This window comes from Sceloporus undulatus, unplaced genomic scaffold, assembly GCF_019175285.1.
Source record: "Sceloporus undulatus isolate JIND9_A2432 ecotype Alabama unplaced genomic scaffold, SceUnd_v1.1 scaffold_100, whole genome shotgun sequence".
Lineage (NCBI taxonomy): Eukaryota > Metazoa > Chordata > Lepidosauria > Squamata > Phrynosomatidae > Sceloporus > Sceloporus undulatus.
In genome coordinates this window covers 1,477-20,223 of record NW_024803021.1, presented here as the reverse complement: position 1 = coordinate 20,223, position 18,747 = coordinate 1,477, and the positions used below count along the sequence as shown (strand labels likewise).

Sequence of the window (18,747 nt, the reverse complement as noted above, 5' to 3'; positions counted from 1 at the left end):
TTTTTTTTTTCAGTCAAGTAGCTCAGATAATGGATTGGTTAACATGATCTTATAGAGGCAACAGTTAATTGCTCATGCAGTTCTTACATTTTTAGTCTTTTGAAATTGCAACCTTCACAATTTTTGTTGGCCTGTTTCTTCCATGTCATGAGCATGACCAGTATTAATATGACCCTCCTCACCTGTTCATCTTTTATAAAAGATTGTGCTTCCTTGTGCAGAATCTTTCAGCAGAAAAGCATAGCGTTTCTTTAAATTCATTGCTGCTTATAGGATCTTGAATGTGCTTGGTTAACAGTCATTTTTTTCTGTTAGCTATTTCAGACAAGCACAGTCAGGTTCAAATTTATATCTTTACATCTGGTTCTGACAAATATGCCAGATCTAATTCTTTGTGTTGGTTTTAGCTGGTGAAGGAGATGCTCCTGTTAGAGAAAGAGAGAAGAAAGTGCGTCCCTTTTCCATGTTTGATTCTGTTGAATCAAATGGAGGTACTGGAGTACCTACAACATTGAGGAAAAACCAGAGTAGTGAAGACCTGCTGCGTGATGGCCAGGTATACTGAAAATATGTGATGCCTTTTGAATTATGATTTGATCTTGCTCTTCATGTGTGTCAGGAGAGGTATTTGAATCTTGCTTGTGAACTTATATGAAATACCTCATTTGGTGGAAATAATACAGGACTTGGTATGTGATTTTAGATGAGCCAAACAGTCAGTGGCTGGCTTTGGCAATTGCTGATCTCTCCTCAAATAATAATAATAATAGGATTTATTTATATACGGCCTAATCACTGGGAATCCGAGCGGTTTACAACAGAGGGGATAATAGACGGTTCCCTGCCCTCAGGCTTACAACCTAAAAGACAGGACACAAAAGGAGAAGGGAATGGTGAGGGGGGAAGGGGATCAGGTCCAGCAGTTATTTTCTCTCTCTGAGGCCTGGACCAAGGCAGATGGACTGGAGGGAGGGCGCTCTATCTTCAGGCTAGCCCTGGTGGACCTAGCCTGCCTCTCTCTCCCTCAAGATGGTGGCTGAAGGGAGGGCTCTTCTTCTTCCAGGCAAGCCTGGTGGAGCTGGCCTGCCTCTCTCTCCCTCAAGATAGTGGATGAAGGGAGGGCTTGTCTTCTTCCAGGCAGGCCTCTTGGAGCTAGCCTGCCTCTCTCTCCCTCAAGATGGTGGATGAAGGGAGGGCTTGTTTCCCCATCTGTAAAGCAGAGTTCTCCATTTGTGCAAGAAGAATTCGCCATGATTGTCAAAAGGCCCATCTCTTCCTGAATGATGGTTCTTTGCCTGAAAACGAGGGAAATGGTACCATCTGTTTTTCAGTATAAGAAGGAATGTAAATCTTTAAAAGAAGGATATTCCCATACATTTCTGCACAATACTAATGTATGGAGATATCAGCAGTGAGACCTTTTATGCATCTTACATTTACTGTCCTAGAATAGTTTTGTGTTTTCTTTAACACATAACTGTTAGAATAGATTTTTTTTTCATTTTCACAGCTATTGTTTTGCCTTGCAGATGGGTACTAAGAATTTGACAAAAGTACCACCACCTGTTCCCACCAAACCAAAGCAGATCAACTTACCTTACTTTGGTCAAGCCAGTCAGCTGCCCTCCACAGATGTTAAGCCTGATGGTAATGCACAAAAGCTGCCTCTGACAATTGCAGCTGTTGGAAGCAAGCAGAAACCCCCAACCCCACTGACACCCTCAGCGTCCCAGCAAAGAATCTGTGTGTCACCAAGTGGTTCTCCTACTAATCCAGATCTGACTCTTTCCAAACAAGAGAGTCCTCCTGCAGTAGCTGTGAAACCTTTCACACCTCAGCCGGCCAAAGAGGCCCCTCCACCTCCCTTTCGGAAGCCACAGACTGTGGCTGCAAGTTCAATCTACAGTATGTATACAAAACAGCAGACTCCAGGGAAGAACTTTCAGCAAGCAGTGCAGAGTGCACTGACAAGGGCACAAACCAGAGGGCCACATTTTCCAAGTGGTGAGTGTTTGGTTGTCTTTTCACTTTCTTAGTTCACATTGTTTCACCAAAAAAAAAAACCACACCTTTGATTATGGAGTAGTCAGGAGGCCATAAAGTAAAAAATCAGTGAGCATCATAATGAGAATTCAAGGAATGTGTATGTTTTAAAATCTTTTTACTTGCATGTTGGGTCAGAATAAGATAGTTGCACCTGGATTTCACTCTTGATTATTGCACTCTTGAAATCTCTGAGAGATTTTAGGCCCAAAGCACACCTGAGGATTACTGTTTTAGTCATTAACAAAAGAAAGAAGGAAGACAAGTAGTAATTTACCATTATATTTCTCAAGGTTAGAGGTGTGTGTGTGTGTCTGACAGGAGTAACTACTTACATTAACAGTTCTGATGGAGACAGAAACTATTGATTTTGTGCAAGTCTTGTTTATGTAAAATTATTAATTGGAAGCTTTACATTTCTTTTGCCAAACATTTGACAGTTCTTTTTCTTAATTGCTATGCAGTGTACGGAAAGCCAGTTATTGCTGGAGCTGGTTCCCCAAATCAACAGCAAATGGACAATATTTATTCAAATACTCAAGGCAAGCCAGCTAGTCCAGAGCCTGAAATGGAGGCTACAGCTTCAGCCAGTGAAAACAATGAAACAGAACGTATTCCTCGTCCCCTCAGCCCAACCAAGCTTTTGCCTTTCTTGTCAAATCCTTACAGAAATCAAAGTGATGCAGATTTGGAGGCCCTTCGGAAGAAGCTGTCAAATGCACCACGGCCACTGAAAAAACGTAGTTCCATTACTGAGCCAGAGGGGCCTAATGGGCCTAATATTCAAAAGCTGTTATACCAGAGAACAACTTTGGCTGCTATGGAGACTATATCAGCCCCTTCATACTCATCAAAGCAAACTTCAGTGGCTGTTACTGAAAACACAATAGAAATCCCAAACCCTTACCTAAGTACAGAAGTTGTGAAAGAGGTGGTTCCTACTTCACCTGAGCCAACTATTGCAGAAGAGGCAGAAAGTCCAAATACAGACCTGAACACAGCTTTGTTGCCCTCATCAGGACTGGATAGTGTTCTTGAGAACATACCCGACAATGCTTCTCTTACTCAGCCTGAAATTGAAGATCCAAGTCTAGATGTGCCCTTGCCCATAGAAATGTACATGGAGGAGTATCCTCCCTATCCACCACCTCCATATCCTTCAGGAGAACCAGATACTTTGTCGGATGATTCATTTAGTATGCGGCCTCCTGAAGTCACTGGACAGTTTTCTTTACCACCTGTAAGTGAAAGCACTGTCTCTCATTTTTGGAAATTATGATTGAGATGGTGTATTGAACCATTTTTGTAGTTCAAGATCACTTTACAGACAGAATGTAGTATTCTGGCAGAGTGTAATATTCTGCTCATAAAATTCTCCATCCTCCCTTGTATCTGTCAAGTCCCAGGAGGATTTGCTGCTGTTTATCAGTTTGGAGGCAAGGGACAGGGAAGGCAATTCAGATGAGGAAATGGCAGCTGGTCTCAGCTTAGAGGGGTGAAGAAATGAAGGTGTGCTCACAGTGCTCCTTTCCAAAGAGGACATAAAACAAGCATAAGTCACTAATAGGAGGCTGTCCATGCTGACACACAATTCCTGATTATCTGCTGCACTTCGTTGCTGATGTGCTATCTTCTACCTTTGTTTCTCGAGAGCCCTGTTATGAGAGAGAAAATATTGTTAGGCTCTATGGATTGTGTCTTTTATTACAGAAGAGGCTTTTAGTTGTATGGGGCAAATCTAAACTAGTTGCCTCATGACTCCTAAAAGGCAATTTTGTTAGCATCTTATCCTGAGGCAGATATTATGTTGGTGATATCAGATATCCTCAGTAAAGTTTATAGTAAATACTGTAAGAAGTACAAATTACTTAAAAAGGCAAAACTGTGTCTCACAGATAAATAGTTGTGCCAACAAAACGAACAAATGGGCTTTTTCTCCATTCTGCCCCTTCCCCATCTCTGACAGATTATGCACATACAAGACTGTTCACCCTCTCAGAATGTATTTTGCTCCCTAATCCAAAATATGTTTTGTGATTGTTATTTCTTGTATGTGAATGGATTATTTGACTAAGAAGCCAAACAGAGCCACATTACATATATAAACATACACTCCACTACCACCACCACAGATAATATCAACAACAAAACAAAAAACTATTATTTACTAACATATAAATTATGATTTCCTGAGCTTCCCTCTAGACCTATCTCTTTGTTGCTTTAGAAATTTTCCATTTTCATTAACACACCTCTACCCCTGCCTACTTATAAACTTGACTCCATACAAAATACAGATATTGTTGTACAGATTACTACACAAAATGCTATTAAACTGCTTTAAACAAATTAACTAGATTAAGTCACCATCCATATTTCATTGTTTGCTTTATGTTAATCCAACAATAGTCTCTCTCTCTCTTCGCCCCCCCTCCCATTGAAGAGAAATGAAGCTGCTGTTATTGGAATTCTTTTTTCAAAAAATTTACAAATGTTTTTCACTCAATTAATACTATTTTTTTGTACTTGTGATATATTTGATATGATGTGAACCGCTTTGATCATGCTGGAAAAGCGGTATAGAAATAAAGCTTTTATTTTTATTATATTATTTATTTTCCAGGACTTGGGAAAAATACTGTGACTAAATTAATTCTGTGAATTAATTTTGCTGACTGTGTTCCTGCACACCACACTAAACAGTAGGAAAGTTAAAACAGAAAATATCTTATGAAGCTTTAGAATGGGGGAAAACAGGTAGAAGAGCCAAAATGGTATAGTGGTTTGAGGATTGGACTGTGACTCTGGAGACCAGGGTTTGAATCCCCTTTCATCCATGAAAATCCACTGAGTGACCATGGGCAAACCACACTCTCTTAGTCTCAGAGGAAGGCAAAAGCAAACCTCCTGTGAACAAATCCTGCAAGTAATTGGTGTGATACCTTAGGGTTGCTGTAAGGTTTTAAGATGATAGATTCACCTCAGAGTTGCTGTAAGTCAAAAGTGACTTGAAGATGCATAACAAAAACAACTAGGTAGAAAAGATCCCAGATCTCAGTTGCCAGTTGTTTTTAGTATGTGTTAAATCAATTCCAGAAAACAAGATACTGTATACATGTATTCTGTATGCATAGCCACAAAGAGCTTGAATGGTTTCAATTTTTGAGGTAATTATGTAGTTGGACCCCTTATAAAACAGTGTATGGCTTATTCTAACGCTTGACACATTCCAAATCTTGGTATCCTGTCGATTCTGGGAAAGAAGAAAAGGCAGTGTAAGTGCTATCTGCCTCTTTACCGATACTGGATTTGTAATGTGTTCATGGGTCACATGTGATACTCAATGACAGTTGCTGTTCCTCTTTATGTCAACCTTTTCACCCCATTGTAACATATCCTGTTTATATTTCTCATGCTAAAACTCAAATCTTTGCATCTTTTTAGACTTTATTTGCCACTCCCTGCTTTGATCAGCTTCAGCATCTTTTCATAGCATCTATACTGCCTCAAATCTTCTGAAAGATTTTGGGGTTGGATAGAAATAGTCCTTGGAGATGCCACTTGAGCTGTGCTGGCATTTGTTAATATTTATGCCCAGACAAGCAATCTTGATATGGGGTGTAATTAGTAGTATACTTAAAACAACCTCTTCCTCACACACTTGAAGATTCAGAATTGTTTTTAATTCCAGAAAGTAGATTCTATGAAAGATGTCCCCCACCCCACCCCCCACCAATGTGATCTGAACTGATCAAGAGTCAACATGATTCATTTTTGTTTGTTCTTTTTAAAAAAAATCTTGACATCTGTCAAATTTTACATATGACTCTGAATAGAGCTTGTTGCTTGTTTACAGCCAGCTGGAGTTACTGTTGCTATAAACGTAGGAACACTAGTTAGATCATAGTATGCTGCAAATTCTGGGCTTTTTAAAAGCAATGTAAAATTGATCCTACTAAGTTTTCCCAAGTGAAATATATCCATAACACTCATTTATTATTAAGAGCAGCTACAGATATTAAAGTCCTTGTTATATGCCACTAATAACCATTTCAAAAAATTCAGCTTTTGAAAAATTAAGACATTGTTACTGGTATATTAACTAGACTTTTAGATTTTTAGTGAGTATTCCTCCTCCACATTATTACTGCAGAATACAGCTATTGTTTGATTACCTGAAATTTTATCTTCTGGTAGTATTTGCTTGAAGAGCCTTTGTGGTATAGTGGTTTAAATGTTTGACTAGGTCTCTGGTACAGTGGTTTGAGTGTTGGACTAGGACTGTGGAAAGCAGGGTTTAAATCCCCACTCAACCATGGAGATTCACTGGATGACCTTTAGTATGTCACACTCATCTTCAGAAGAGGCAAAGGCAAAATCCCTTGAATAAATCTTGACAAGAAAGCCCTGTGATAGGTTTATCTTAGGGTCATCATAAGTTGGAAAGGACTTGAAAGCACTATTTGCTTTCAGCTCTTGCTTCTGATGGAACGTTGTGCAACATTGTAAGTAGGATAAAAACCTTTTTGGACCCATTCAGAGGATAAGTATTGGTTAATAATGATCCATGCCTTTTGTTCACATTATACCTCCCCCCTCTTCTTCTGACTGCTAGTTTTGATACTTAGGAAGGCCCTCCTTTTGTCTGTTCTTTTCATGCATGCACATCCTCATTGAACTGGTTGCAGTTATTGCATTTCAAGCTTTTGTTGCTATTCAGGCCACTTTTTCCCTTTAGTCTGTTTCCATCATTCTGTCCAACATCATCTTATAGCTGCTCCCCATTATGTACACTGATTGGTATCTCCCTTCCATGGAGCAGTTATGTCTAGAGCTGTAATAAGAACATTTTTGAGAGGGGATTAGCTGGTATAATGGTTACATTAGGAAATGTTTCCTAGGTTTAAGTATAAAGTTGTGTCCCCTAATGTTTTAAGTATGTGAGTGAAACATTGAGATTTTTTGCAACAATACAATTGACTGTGCTAGTTAAGTGCTTTCACCTTCCTGTAGAGATAGAATTATCCCAATAATTGTTTCATCTTCATTTAGAAATGATTTGTCTTTGCAAATGTTTGTTTTACTGTTCCTTTCAGGGGAAGAGGACAAACCTGCGCAAAATTGGTTCGGATAGGATTGACCATGGAATGCGAGTGAAATTCAATCCCCTTGCTTTGCTTCTAGATTCCTCCCTTGAAGGAGAATTTGATCTTGTACAGCGAATAATTTATGAGGTATAAACTTCCTGTTTCTAATACAGTCAGCCCTCTATATCCATGGAATTTTTAATGTACTAATTCAAGCATCCATGGTGTGAAAATAGTAAATAATAATAATAAATTCCAAAAAGCAAAACTTGATTTTGCCATTTCCCAGCAGACAGAGTCCTAACCTGTATTCTGGGTTATGCTCCTCCTATTCGTGGAACCAAACACCCGTGGATACCAAGAACCCACTGTATATAGGGGCAAAGCTTGAACTATATCTATAACTATGTGACATTTTGGATTGCAGTCATATTTAAGGATAACATGTGAGAGTTCCACATCAACTTTCAGTGGGTAGTATAATACAGGTTTTCTTATACAGAGGTACCCCGGGTTACGAAGTTAATTCGTTCCGCCGCCGCTTTCGTAACCCGAAAAGCTTTCGCAAGCCGAAACCCCATAGGCGCTAATAGCGAAAGCCGCGATTTGGTGCGAAAAAGCGCCGAAAAGCACCAAAAATTTCTTTCGTAACCCGAAATAACCTTCGTAACCCGGAACGGTTTTTTTAATTGATTTTTTTTCGTAACCCGGAAATTTCGTAAGGCGGCGCATTCGTATCCCGGGGTACCACTGTATAACGAAGTGGAGATATCAAATAAAATAAACTGTATCATAAAATGGGATTAATGGAACCAATTACTTAAATTCCTGGTACTTTCTTTTTTGGTGTATAGGTTGAAGATCCCAGCTTGCCCAACGATGAGGGTATCACTGCACTTCACAATGCTGTGTGTGCTGGTCACACAGAGATTGTGAAATTCCTGGTACAATTTGGTGTAAATGTTAATGCTGCAGATAGTGATGGATGGTAAGGATGATTATTTTCTTTTGTAGTGAGCCCAGATATTGGTTGAATCATATATTATTATTCTGTCCACATTTAATAAATGCCAAAAGATTTAATTGAAGATAATAGTCCTGTTTTCCTAGTTGCTTCACTGCTTGACAGAAAAAAAAATCCCCTGTTGTGAACTTTCTTTTTTTCTAGAAGAAGCACTTCTGATCAATTGAATAGAATAGTTTAAATAATTCTGAAATGAAATTCTGAAACAGACTTATCCTTAATAAAATGAAACACTAGAGTGACTGACAGTGTGGGATGAGTGGAACTATGTGTGGATTGTGAAAAAATGTTTTAGGCTTATAGATGGCAAATGCGAAATTAGATACTGTAACATGCATGAAAATGGACGCGCTTGTTGATCATAACTGTTTCCCCTTCTAAAAGCAATTGTGGGGAGATATGCCTGTTAAGCTGTAAAAAGGATCAGGAATTCTTGTTTCCCTTTTTTGCCAGAAAAGTTTAATTGGTCTATTTCTCATATTTTACTAATTTCCTTCTACAAATCAGGATATGAGAGAAGAACAATCTGTCACTTTTTTCTTGTACTCTGCAATTTCTAGGACCCCATTGCATTGTGCAGCATCTTGCAATAATGTCCAAGTGTGCAAATTCTTAGTGGAATCAGGTGCTGCTGTCTTTGCTACAACTTATAGTGATATGCAGACTGCCGCAGACAAATGTGAAGAAATGGAAGAAGGCTATACACAGTGTTCTCAGTTTCTTTATGGTATGTGCCAAAAATGGGATTCACTAAACTTAGCTGTACCAGAAGGCTTTTTGTGCTTTTCCTACATGTAGAGTAAGGATGATCTGTTTTCAGGCTCACCTGTGGTCAGGAACTGGTGGGTGGGGAGGAGGGATGAGGGAGGAGGTGATCAATCTATTCCTGCCGTCACATGACTCTTCTCTGGATGGCTGTAGGATATAATCCGAACTAGGATATCTCCTTTTTCCACATAAAAGAATGGATTTTCCGTGCTGATTGCAGAAACCACACAAAACCAGTCTCAAATGAATTGTGTTGCCTGTCAGTAACTTGTGGTTGAATTTGCCTCTACATCATGATACATATGAATATGCCATAGGATGTTATTTAAATATTTAAATCAATAAATATTATGGAATAATATTTGTCATGACTGAGTTACATAGTTTTGTTTTCTCTGATATAGGAGTGCAAGAGAAAATGGGAATAATGAACAAAGGAGTGGTCTATGCTCTGTGGGATTATGAAGCTCAGAATGATGATGAACTGTCTATGAAAGGGGGAGACTGTATGACAGTTCTTCGCCGGGAAGATGAAGAAGAAATAGAGTGGTGGTGGGCACAGTTAAGTGACAAGGAAGGATATGTGCCTCGTAACCTGCTTGGTGTAAGTAAAAATACTTACAGTTAGACTATTGAGAAGTATAATTACAACTATATTCATGATTTTCCTCAGGGTGTATCTTTATAACAACCATATGAGAAAGCCGGTGGCAGAAACAGAGAGACTTGATATCATGCTATAAATTCTCTGTTTCTGTTTGGATTTGGACCCATGTGAGTCTAAATTCATTACTCTCACTGTTGCACTGGCTCTTGTAGTGCTTCTCATGTATCTGAAACTGACTTAAGGAAGGCCAGTTTCAAGAGTGAATTCATACCACATACCCTTATTAGGAAACTTTGGTCAGAATAGTGGGTATCTAGGAAATTGTTCTATTTTTTGAACAGTGCCTGTTCAAGTATGGAGTACCTGCTACATGCTATAGTGATGCCTTTCTGAAAGTGTTCCCATGGCACAACATCAGGATTGTAGTGGCAAATTGCTGAGCTGATTGTAGATGTTCCTGTGTTATTTTAAAGCAAAGATTGATTGCAGTTGACTCTGTTAGATGTTACAAATGGTTACATTGCACTGATAATTAGTTCTTCGTTGTAACTGTTCCAGCATTTGTTTTATTAAGAATATTATTTAATTTAAAATGTTTATATTGTATTTTGTTGTTAACTACCTTCCAGTTGATCTTGACTCATGGCGACCCTATGGATAAGACATCTCCAAGACCCCCTTGTCCTCCACTGTTCTGCTTAATTCCTGCAACCTCATAAAACCCATGACCTCCTTATTAGAGTCCATCCATCTGACATGTGGCTTTCCTCTCTTCCTACTTCCCTCCACCTTCACCGCATTATTGTCTTTTCCAATGAGTCCTCCCTTCTCATGATATGTCCAAAGTATGACAGCCTCAGTTTGGACATTTTGGCTACCAGAGAGGTTTTCGGCTTGATCTGCTCTAGGATCCATTTGTTTGTCCTTTTGGCTGTCCATGGGATCCTCAGCACTCTTCTCCAGCACCACATCTCAAGTAAATGAATGTTCTTCCTATCATCTTTCTTAACTATCCAGCTTCACATCTATACATGGTAATAGGGAATATGATGGCTTGTATGAATTTAACCTTTGTACTAAGTTGTATATCTTTGCATTTTAGAATCTTTTCTAGTTCTTTCATAGCCACCCTCCCCATTCTTAATCTTTTGATTTCCTGACTGCAGTCCCCATTTCTATCAATGTTTGATCTCAGGTATGGGAATTCTTTTATTCTTTCTATTTCTTCATTGTCTAGGTTGAATTTGTGAAGTTCCTCGGTGGTCATTATTTTTGTTTTCTTTATGTTCCAACATTAAGCCTGCTTTTGCACTTTGTTCTTTGATCCTCTTTAGTAGGTATTCCAGGTCTTTGAGGTTTTCTGCTAGTACTATGGTGTCATCTGAGTATCTTAGTTGATATTCCTTCCTCCTATTTTCACTCCTCCTTCTGTGTCAAAGCCTGTTTTTCTTATATGTTCTGCATACATGTTGAACAGCTAGAGTGAAAGCATGCAGCCTTGTCTGACTCCTTTGCAATTTGGAACCATTCTGTTTCTCCGTGTTCTGTTCTGACAGTAGCCTCCTCAGGACTATCAGATGTGTTAGCACTCCTATGTCTTTAAGAGCATTCCATAGTCTTTCATGATCTATGCACTCAAAGGCTTTGCTATTCTATAAAGCACATGCTGATTTTCGTTTGGGATTCCCTGGTGCATTCCACTTGCTATTGTATGTTTGCAATGTGGTCCCTAGTGCCTCTTCCTTTCCTGAACCTCACTTGAACCTCTAAAACAATGGCATATAAAACAGTGTAAAACGCATTATATTTCTGAAGGAAGGTTAACTATGGGCAGTATCCAGACCGGCGCTTTGCTTTTACAGACACCCCTCAACTCTAGCACGTAACCGTGGTGTGGTAATGGCAGCGCTCTGTCTACATGGGTGCCGCCATTACAACGTCACGGCTGCGCCACCTCCAAACGGAGCGGCGCGGGAGTGACGCATGCACACAGCTGCAGAGTGCTTGTGGCGCCCTTTCAGTGGCGCTGGAAGGAACTCCGAAACAGAGCTCCTTCTGCCGCTTGTATCACTGGTGCAGCCTTTACATGGTTGCGCCAGCGATACAAAAGAGAAAGGGGCCGAGCAGCCCCTTTCTCTCTTTCTCTGCTGCTGTTGGGGTGTCCTTGGGGCATGAAGCCCCAAGGACACCCCTTTCCAGGCCGCGGGGAAGCGGTTTTTTGCTGCTTCCCCAAGGCCTGGAAAAGCGGTGGATCGGAGCTTCTGAGGTTGCCGCTGAGGCCCCAATCCGTCGGGGAAAGGGGTGGGTGCAGGCCACCCCAAAGGGGCGGTCTGTATCCCGCCTATGCTAGGCTGTTGGAGCAAAAATACCAAATTGTTGTGGCACATTAAAGTCTCACACATTTTACTTGGCTAAGCTTCCATGGACTGCAGCCCACATCATTACACTCATGGAGTGTTGATCTATTCCTACAGATGCCAGGTTTGGAGGAGGATATGTGGAAATAGAAATGCTAAATATACAAATGTTGATGATTATCTTATCACTGTTTAATAAATAGTAATACAGTAGATTAAAAAAGATTACTCTAATGGAAAAAAATATTTATCTTTGGTAAAATTGCTACTATTAAAATGTCTATACTTCCAAAACTCATCTTTTTGTTTCAGAATATCCGGGTTCTCTCTAATTTAAAAATCTTTAAAATATGGCATAAGGTTCTTATAAAATTCCTATGAGGAGGAAAAAAACCCAGGATTAAAATGAAGGTTTTATTTGATAAAACATCAAGAGGCGGTTGGGCTTTACCCAACTTCAAATTATACTATGATGCTTGTTTGAGTGGCTCCGACCTTGGTTTAAACTGGATGACCCTATTGTTTTGGATTTGGAGGATTACGGAAATTGATTTTGTTGGCACGCGTACATCAAGTCAATAAGGATTTCCTTAATCATTATATAAGGAGATCCTTATTTAAAACTTGATTAAGGTATAAAACAAGACTCTGTTCATGTATACCTCTCTGGGGTTCCCCTAACAAAGCTTTCTTTAGGGAGTCCAGGACATCAAATGACTCTTGGTTTACATATAAAGATACAGTAACAATAGATAATAAATCTCTGGATTATATATTTAGTTCTCTTAGTCCAGTTTTTTCCCCACAGCATGAACTTGAGAAATTAGGTGAATACAAAACCTGGTTCTTCTTCAAACAACTGCAGAGCAGATTTAATCTTGATATCAAAGAGCCAGGTTTAGGGAAGGCAGAAGAAAACTTCGAGAAACTCCTACAACATAAGAAAAATTACAAAATTTCCAGTTTATATAATTTCTTCTTGGGTTGGGATATGGAGCAGGAGGTAATCAAAGAAACTGGTGAGATGGGCAGAAGATCTGGGTCAAAACATACCAATTGGGCAGTGGGGAAAAAACTGGATTAAGAGAACTAAATATACAATGAGTAGTGACCTCAGAGTAAATCTTTTAAAAATGCAGTATAGGTGGTACTGGACCCCAGGAAAACTTGCTAAACTTTATAAGACATCCAACAAATGCTGGAAATGTGGGGAAAAGGTGGGAACCTTTTTACATCTTTGGTGGAACTGTAAAATAGTAAAAAAACATTGGCTGGGGATTTATGAGTTGATAAAAAAGATTTTAAAACGTAAGCTAAACTTTGATCTCAAGTTTTTTTTGTTGAGCATGATTATGGACGATAAGCTGGAAAAAATATATATGGAAAATTGCTCTTCTACATGTCTGCTACAGCCAGAGTGACCTTAGCGACACGGTGGAAGAAGAGAGGATTAGATAAACTTACCTTTTTAAACAGAGGAGGAGATTGGGAAGAAATCAAAGATGACTGGTCTCCATTGATAGTACATTTGGAAGAAAAGGGGAAAATATTAAAAATTTGATGTACAGTTAACCAAATTTAAGATAAGAATTATTAGTTCAGAGTATGAATATCAAGCATCTCAAACTTGGCATTTTGGGATCTTACTGAATTTTCTTTCTTCATCAACATAAAACAAAGTAGGTTCTATTTCTTATTTTCCAAGTCTTCTATATATTAGAGATAAAAAGAATCATAACTACAGAAATATTCTAAATTTGATGTAGATCAAAACAAGATCCAGGAAGTCACTTTGTCTACTTTCTATTTTGTTCTTGTGTTTCTTTGTTTTTCCTCTTTCCCTTTCTTTTCTTTTTGTATCTTTCTTTAGGTATTTATGTACTATTCAGTATTTGTTATTTATCCCATGTTTATTGTATGTCCATTGCTTGTATTGTATGCTGATTGTATTCATTGTATGTATATAATATGTTTAATAAAATAAAATAGTAATAGAAGATGAGAAGGACAGCCTAACGTATCTAAATAGATTAACAGATGCATAGTGACAAAAAGACTTTGTCCAGATACAAGATAACACTATTTAACCTCTAGGTATAGTAGTTGAAGAATGGTAATTGGAAGGATCAGAGGAAATAGAAATGTAGAAAACTAGAGGTACTGGGAATTGCTTCAAGAGTGGCTGAACTGACAGAGTTGATGAATTCAGCAGTTTCTTGTTGGAATTTGTCTCTAAGGTTCTTTTGTTCAAGAATGGCTTCTTTGATGTCATTGTTCGCACACCATTTTTCAATGTCTGATTTCTGTTACTTTGCATAGAAACTGGGCTGTTTCTCCTGTGCAAAATATCCTATAATATGCATCTTGATGAAGTGGACTGCATTCTATAAAAACTTATGCCAAGTAAAACATGCTAGTATTTAAGGTGCTGCAAGAGTCAAAAGTGATTTTTAACATAATATAACTGTGCAGTAGGAAACATTTTCTCCAAGTGTTTGCTCTCACTGTGGAGAATAAATATAAGCTTCAGCACAGGAGAGGCCAGATGTGCAATGATGATAATGGGTTTCAGTTCCATTTTTCTGTTCTTCAAGGTTACAGGGATGGGGACAAATCTCTCAGAACTATCTTTGTTACTTGTACAGTGTGCCACCCCATATGTGGGTTTGCCATCCGCGGACTCAAGCTCATGCAGACGGCAAACACCAGGCATTAAAATGGCACATGTGCCAGCACTGCACACGGCCATAACAAATAATGGGACTTGAGGTCCCACATTTTTGCCCATACGTGGGGTGTGTGTGTGTGTCCGGAACAGATCCTCCACATAGACATTCCTGGTCTTCATGCTACAGTGAAACTCTAGCAGATAGACTTTGGCATAATTTTATTTATAATTCCTCTCTTTCTTAATCTCTTTATACATGTCTGGTATCTTTGGTCCAGGAGATAATCCTTCAGTGCTGGCAGAGTCTTAACTTGTCTTGGTTTCAGCTGATTGAGATTTGATGCTTGACATCTTCTAACAGATAATCCACAGATTCACAAACATGAACATTTTCCAAAAAAATCCAGCTTTGAAAACTTGAATGTAGGCCTTTCAAATGAGCTTTATAAACAGAATATCTTCACTCATTTATTTGTCAGTGCTTCATCTGCTTATTTTGTGCTGAAAATACCTCTTTTACCAAGCATCTTTCTAATCCAAAGGATGATTGCAACAAGCTAAGGAGAGAGTTTTTATTTCTTTTCTTGGACAGCACTTTGTAGTGTTGTGCAAAGAATTCATATCGTTCTCTTTGTTTTAAATTCATTTTGATATTCATGTCCTCTGAACCATAGTCCTTACTAATTAAGCCTCTTACCTCATTTCTCACAGTTTGTTCACTCACAGACCCTTTCTTAACAAGGCAGAAGGCAGTATTTGCTACTAGTGCCGTGACTGCAGCATCAAGATTACTACTTTGATGTCCAGTACAAGGTTATGGAAGCAAGTGCTTCATAACGAAGGAGCAGAAGTTATTGCTTTTGTGAAATGAACCCAGATGTGCATTTTTGGATTCTGGCTTGGGAGGGTTTGGCTTTTGCTCCTCATGCCCTTGGGGAACATGGGAGGGCCTGCAGACCACAGTAAAGGCCTTGGGATGATGTGTGATACTTTGGCTATTCTTGCCTTAGATTCATCAAGGGCTAACAGGTTTTAACTCTTCACTGAATGCTTTTGCAGAGAGGAGAGAGTGCTACACTTAAAGTACATATACACTACTATTTACGTTTATTGTAACCTAGTTACTGTTGGCAAATAGATCTTGTGAATGGTGGAGTGGAAGGCACAAAGGGGCTAAATGTGATTTCAATATACTGAAATCTTGGAGGGGGGGGGTTAGTTCAGTGGTATACAAATTTGGTTTCTCTGTGAAAGCCATAAAGTATTAAATTGCTTTGAATGTTAGCTGCACCTTAGTATTCTGTTCAATGTTGAGTATTCATTTGCTGTTATTTTTGATCAAGTCGGATTCAACTTATGCTAACCCTATGAATGAGAGACCTCCAAGATTCCTGTTTCTCAACTGCCCTGTTTAGGTCTTGCAAATTCAGAGCTTTAGCTTCCTTGACTGAATCAATCCTCCTGTAGTATGGTCTCCTTTTTCTACTGTTTTCCACTTTACCAAGCATGATCACCTTTTCCAGCGAGTTACATTGGGGCTCGACAGACTGCCCCGAAAGAGTCGGCTGGAGTCACCCGTTTTTAAAAATTTGTGCTATCCCATGTATTCAGGGAATCTGTCCTATGTCAGGAAGGTCTGGAAACCATGCCCTTTGAGGAGTGGCTTATAGAGCTGGGTATGTTTAGCCTGGCGAAGAAAGGTTAAGAGGTAACATGATAGCCAGTGTAAATATTTAAAGGGATGTCATGTTGAGGATGGAGTATGCTTCTTTTCTGATGCTCCAGAGCAATTGAATGGGACGTGCCACCCCTTCCGCCCCGCGCGCGCCCCGCGGCTTGAGCGCGTATGCTCAAGCCGCGTAAAGCGCGGGTGCGCTGTATTTATTTTTTGGCTCCCCCCCCCCCAGTTGTCTGAGGGACAGCAACCTGGCCCCCAGCTCAAAAAGGTTGCCTACCCCTGCTCCAGAGAATAGGACCCAAAGTAATGGATTCAAGTTACGGGGAAAGGGATTCCACCAAAACATTAGGAAGAATTTCCTGACTATAAGAGCTGTCTGACAGTTGAACACGCTCCCTCAGGAAGTCTGGTGGAGTCTCCTCCTTTGGAGGTTTTAAAGTAGAGGCTGGAAATGCCTTGATTGTGTCTTCCTGATGGCAGGAGATTGGACTGGATGGCCCTTGGGGTCTCTTCCAACTCTATGATTCTATGTAGAAACTAAAATATTCAGAAGCTAATAGGAAAGAAGGGGAAATAATTGTTTTTCCAGTACAGACTGTTGCCACTGTGCTACTTGCTGAAATTAGTAGGATTGTGAAGTGATTTTTCTGGTATTTTCTGATACTGTATGTGGTTTAACATCATTGCACCATCACTGTACTTGATGCTGTACAGAGGTTATACCTTTACCCAGAGATATTTATTTATTTACGGTCTAAATAAAAAATGAGAATCTGGGCAAGAATATACAAGTATTTCAGCTTAATGTAATAAGGGCTGGTTACAGACTAAGCTGCACCTCACTATTATTAGTCTAATTTTGATAACAAGATATGAATAATTGAGAACACAACTTAATATGTTTGCTCCTTTGGGGATTTACTATATAGCAATGCATTCTGTTGTTAACTTTGAGATTACATATACAGTATCACACAGGTATTTTCTTTGCTCTGTCTATCTACTATTGTAATTCTCCAAATTAACCAGGACATTCAGTGCTGCTTGCATGATTTGGAATCTGTTGAAGAATTGCTTCTCATATTTATCCATGCTGGGCTATTTTCACATTTGATAATTCCCTGGAGTCTGACAGAAAATTTTCAAAATGAGTCATTTTCAATTTAATAACTATTAATATGATAGTGGGAGTTTTTTTAAAAATGGCAATTGTATCTGTTCAGATGAGTTGCTCGATAAAATTATACATGCCATCAGTGTTAAAATTTATTCTATATTTACTATTTCTTAAACAGATTTTCTGCATATTGAACTGGTTATTTTAATCTCTCCCCCAATCCTTTCTTTTCCAGCTCTATCCAAGGATTAAGCCAAGGCAAAGAAGCTTGGCATGAAAACACGTGGAAGCAATTTTCTGATGTATCAGTCACAGGATGGATTTATCCTTTTTTATAGAAAAGAATGCATTCTCTTTGTGTTAACATCAGTTTCATGAAATTTACTTTGATTACAATGTGATATGAAAGCAATGCTGAATATGCTATGAAAACAGATGAAGGATAGATTGCATTCACAAATGGTGGAAGAAGCTCCCTTGGAATGCTACTTTGAAGCAAATGAGTATGCCCTAAAGGCAAATGAAGCCTAATGAATGGTCAGTCACTACCTTTTCTTTTTCTGCAGATGGCTTTTTTTGGTCTTTGTAATACGCGGACATGAGAAAAATCTATTCCTTCCTCTAAACCAGTTATTCCCTAACTTGAGTCCCCAAATGTTAATTAGCTTTCAAGACCCAGCCAATATGGTCTGTGGTCAAGGATTCTGGGAGTTGTTCTCCAACATCAAGGTATCCAGGTTTTAGAAACACTGTTCTAGACAGTTTTCTTAAGCTCTTGCAATTTCTTCTCTAGAACAGGGCCAATGTAAGTCAGACTATTCATACATAAACTAATCATAAACATTCTGCTTATGGAATTTCTTAGTAGCAGAGGTAACAGTATGAAAGTGATGTAATGCATCTTAAAACTAAGGACCTAAACCAATTTTTTGAGCAATAATGTTGAGTGCAGTAGCATTTTAGGATTCCAGAGTATTTGAAATATATTCTATACCACTAACAATGTAGGTTATAGAGTGGGTTTTTTAAAAATATCTTGTCTTTGTCTTTTGTAACCTGGATATTAAATATAGAAAAACTATGTAGACTATATCACAATTTTGTTACAACTACCTTTCTATGCTTAACTGTGATTAAATTTTGACTTTAGAAATACCAATTTGTCTGATGTCAAGTTTGGTAACTCTCAGCCACATAGCTCTTCTGTCATTGAGCTGTCCTCATGTGCTGACATGGACACATTCGAAGACTACAATTTGCAGCTCCCTGTCTTGTCAGCATTCTTTGGTTATTAGATTTGGAAGATGTTCTTTTTGACCTGTAACTTTTACAAATTACATTGTGTGTGCTATCTGAGCAATGTTGATTTATCCCAAATTGATGAGTTTTTATCACTGG

General features: G+C 38.8%; 1 protein-coding gene across 1 annotated transcript; it reads left to right on the top strand.

Annotated features, from left to right (window-relative positions):
- The first annotated feature begins 413 nt into the window (after positions 1-413).
- LOC121917684 (apoptosis-stimulating of p53 protein 2-like) lies at positions 414-18,504 on the top strand. The gene is made up of 8 exons (XM_042443806.1): positions 414-556; positions 1,530-2,004; positions 2,508-3,283; positions 7,140-7,277; positions 7,985-8,118; positions 8,715-8,881; positions 9,327-9,526; positions 17,585-18,504. Exons 1-8 carry the CDS (start codon positions 464-466, stop codon positions 17,624-17,626), a joined length of 2,025 nt encoding a protein of 674 aa, XP_042299740.1. The 5' UTR covers positions 414-463; the 3' UTR covers positions 17,627-18,504.
- Positions 18,505-18,747: the final 243 nt, after the last annotated feature.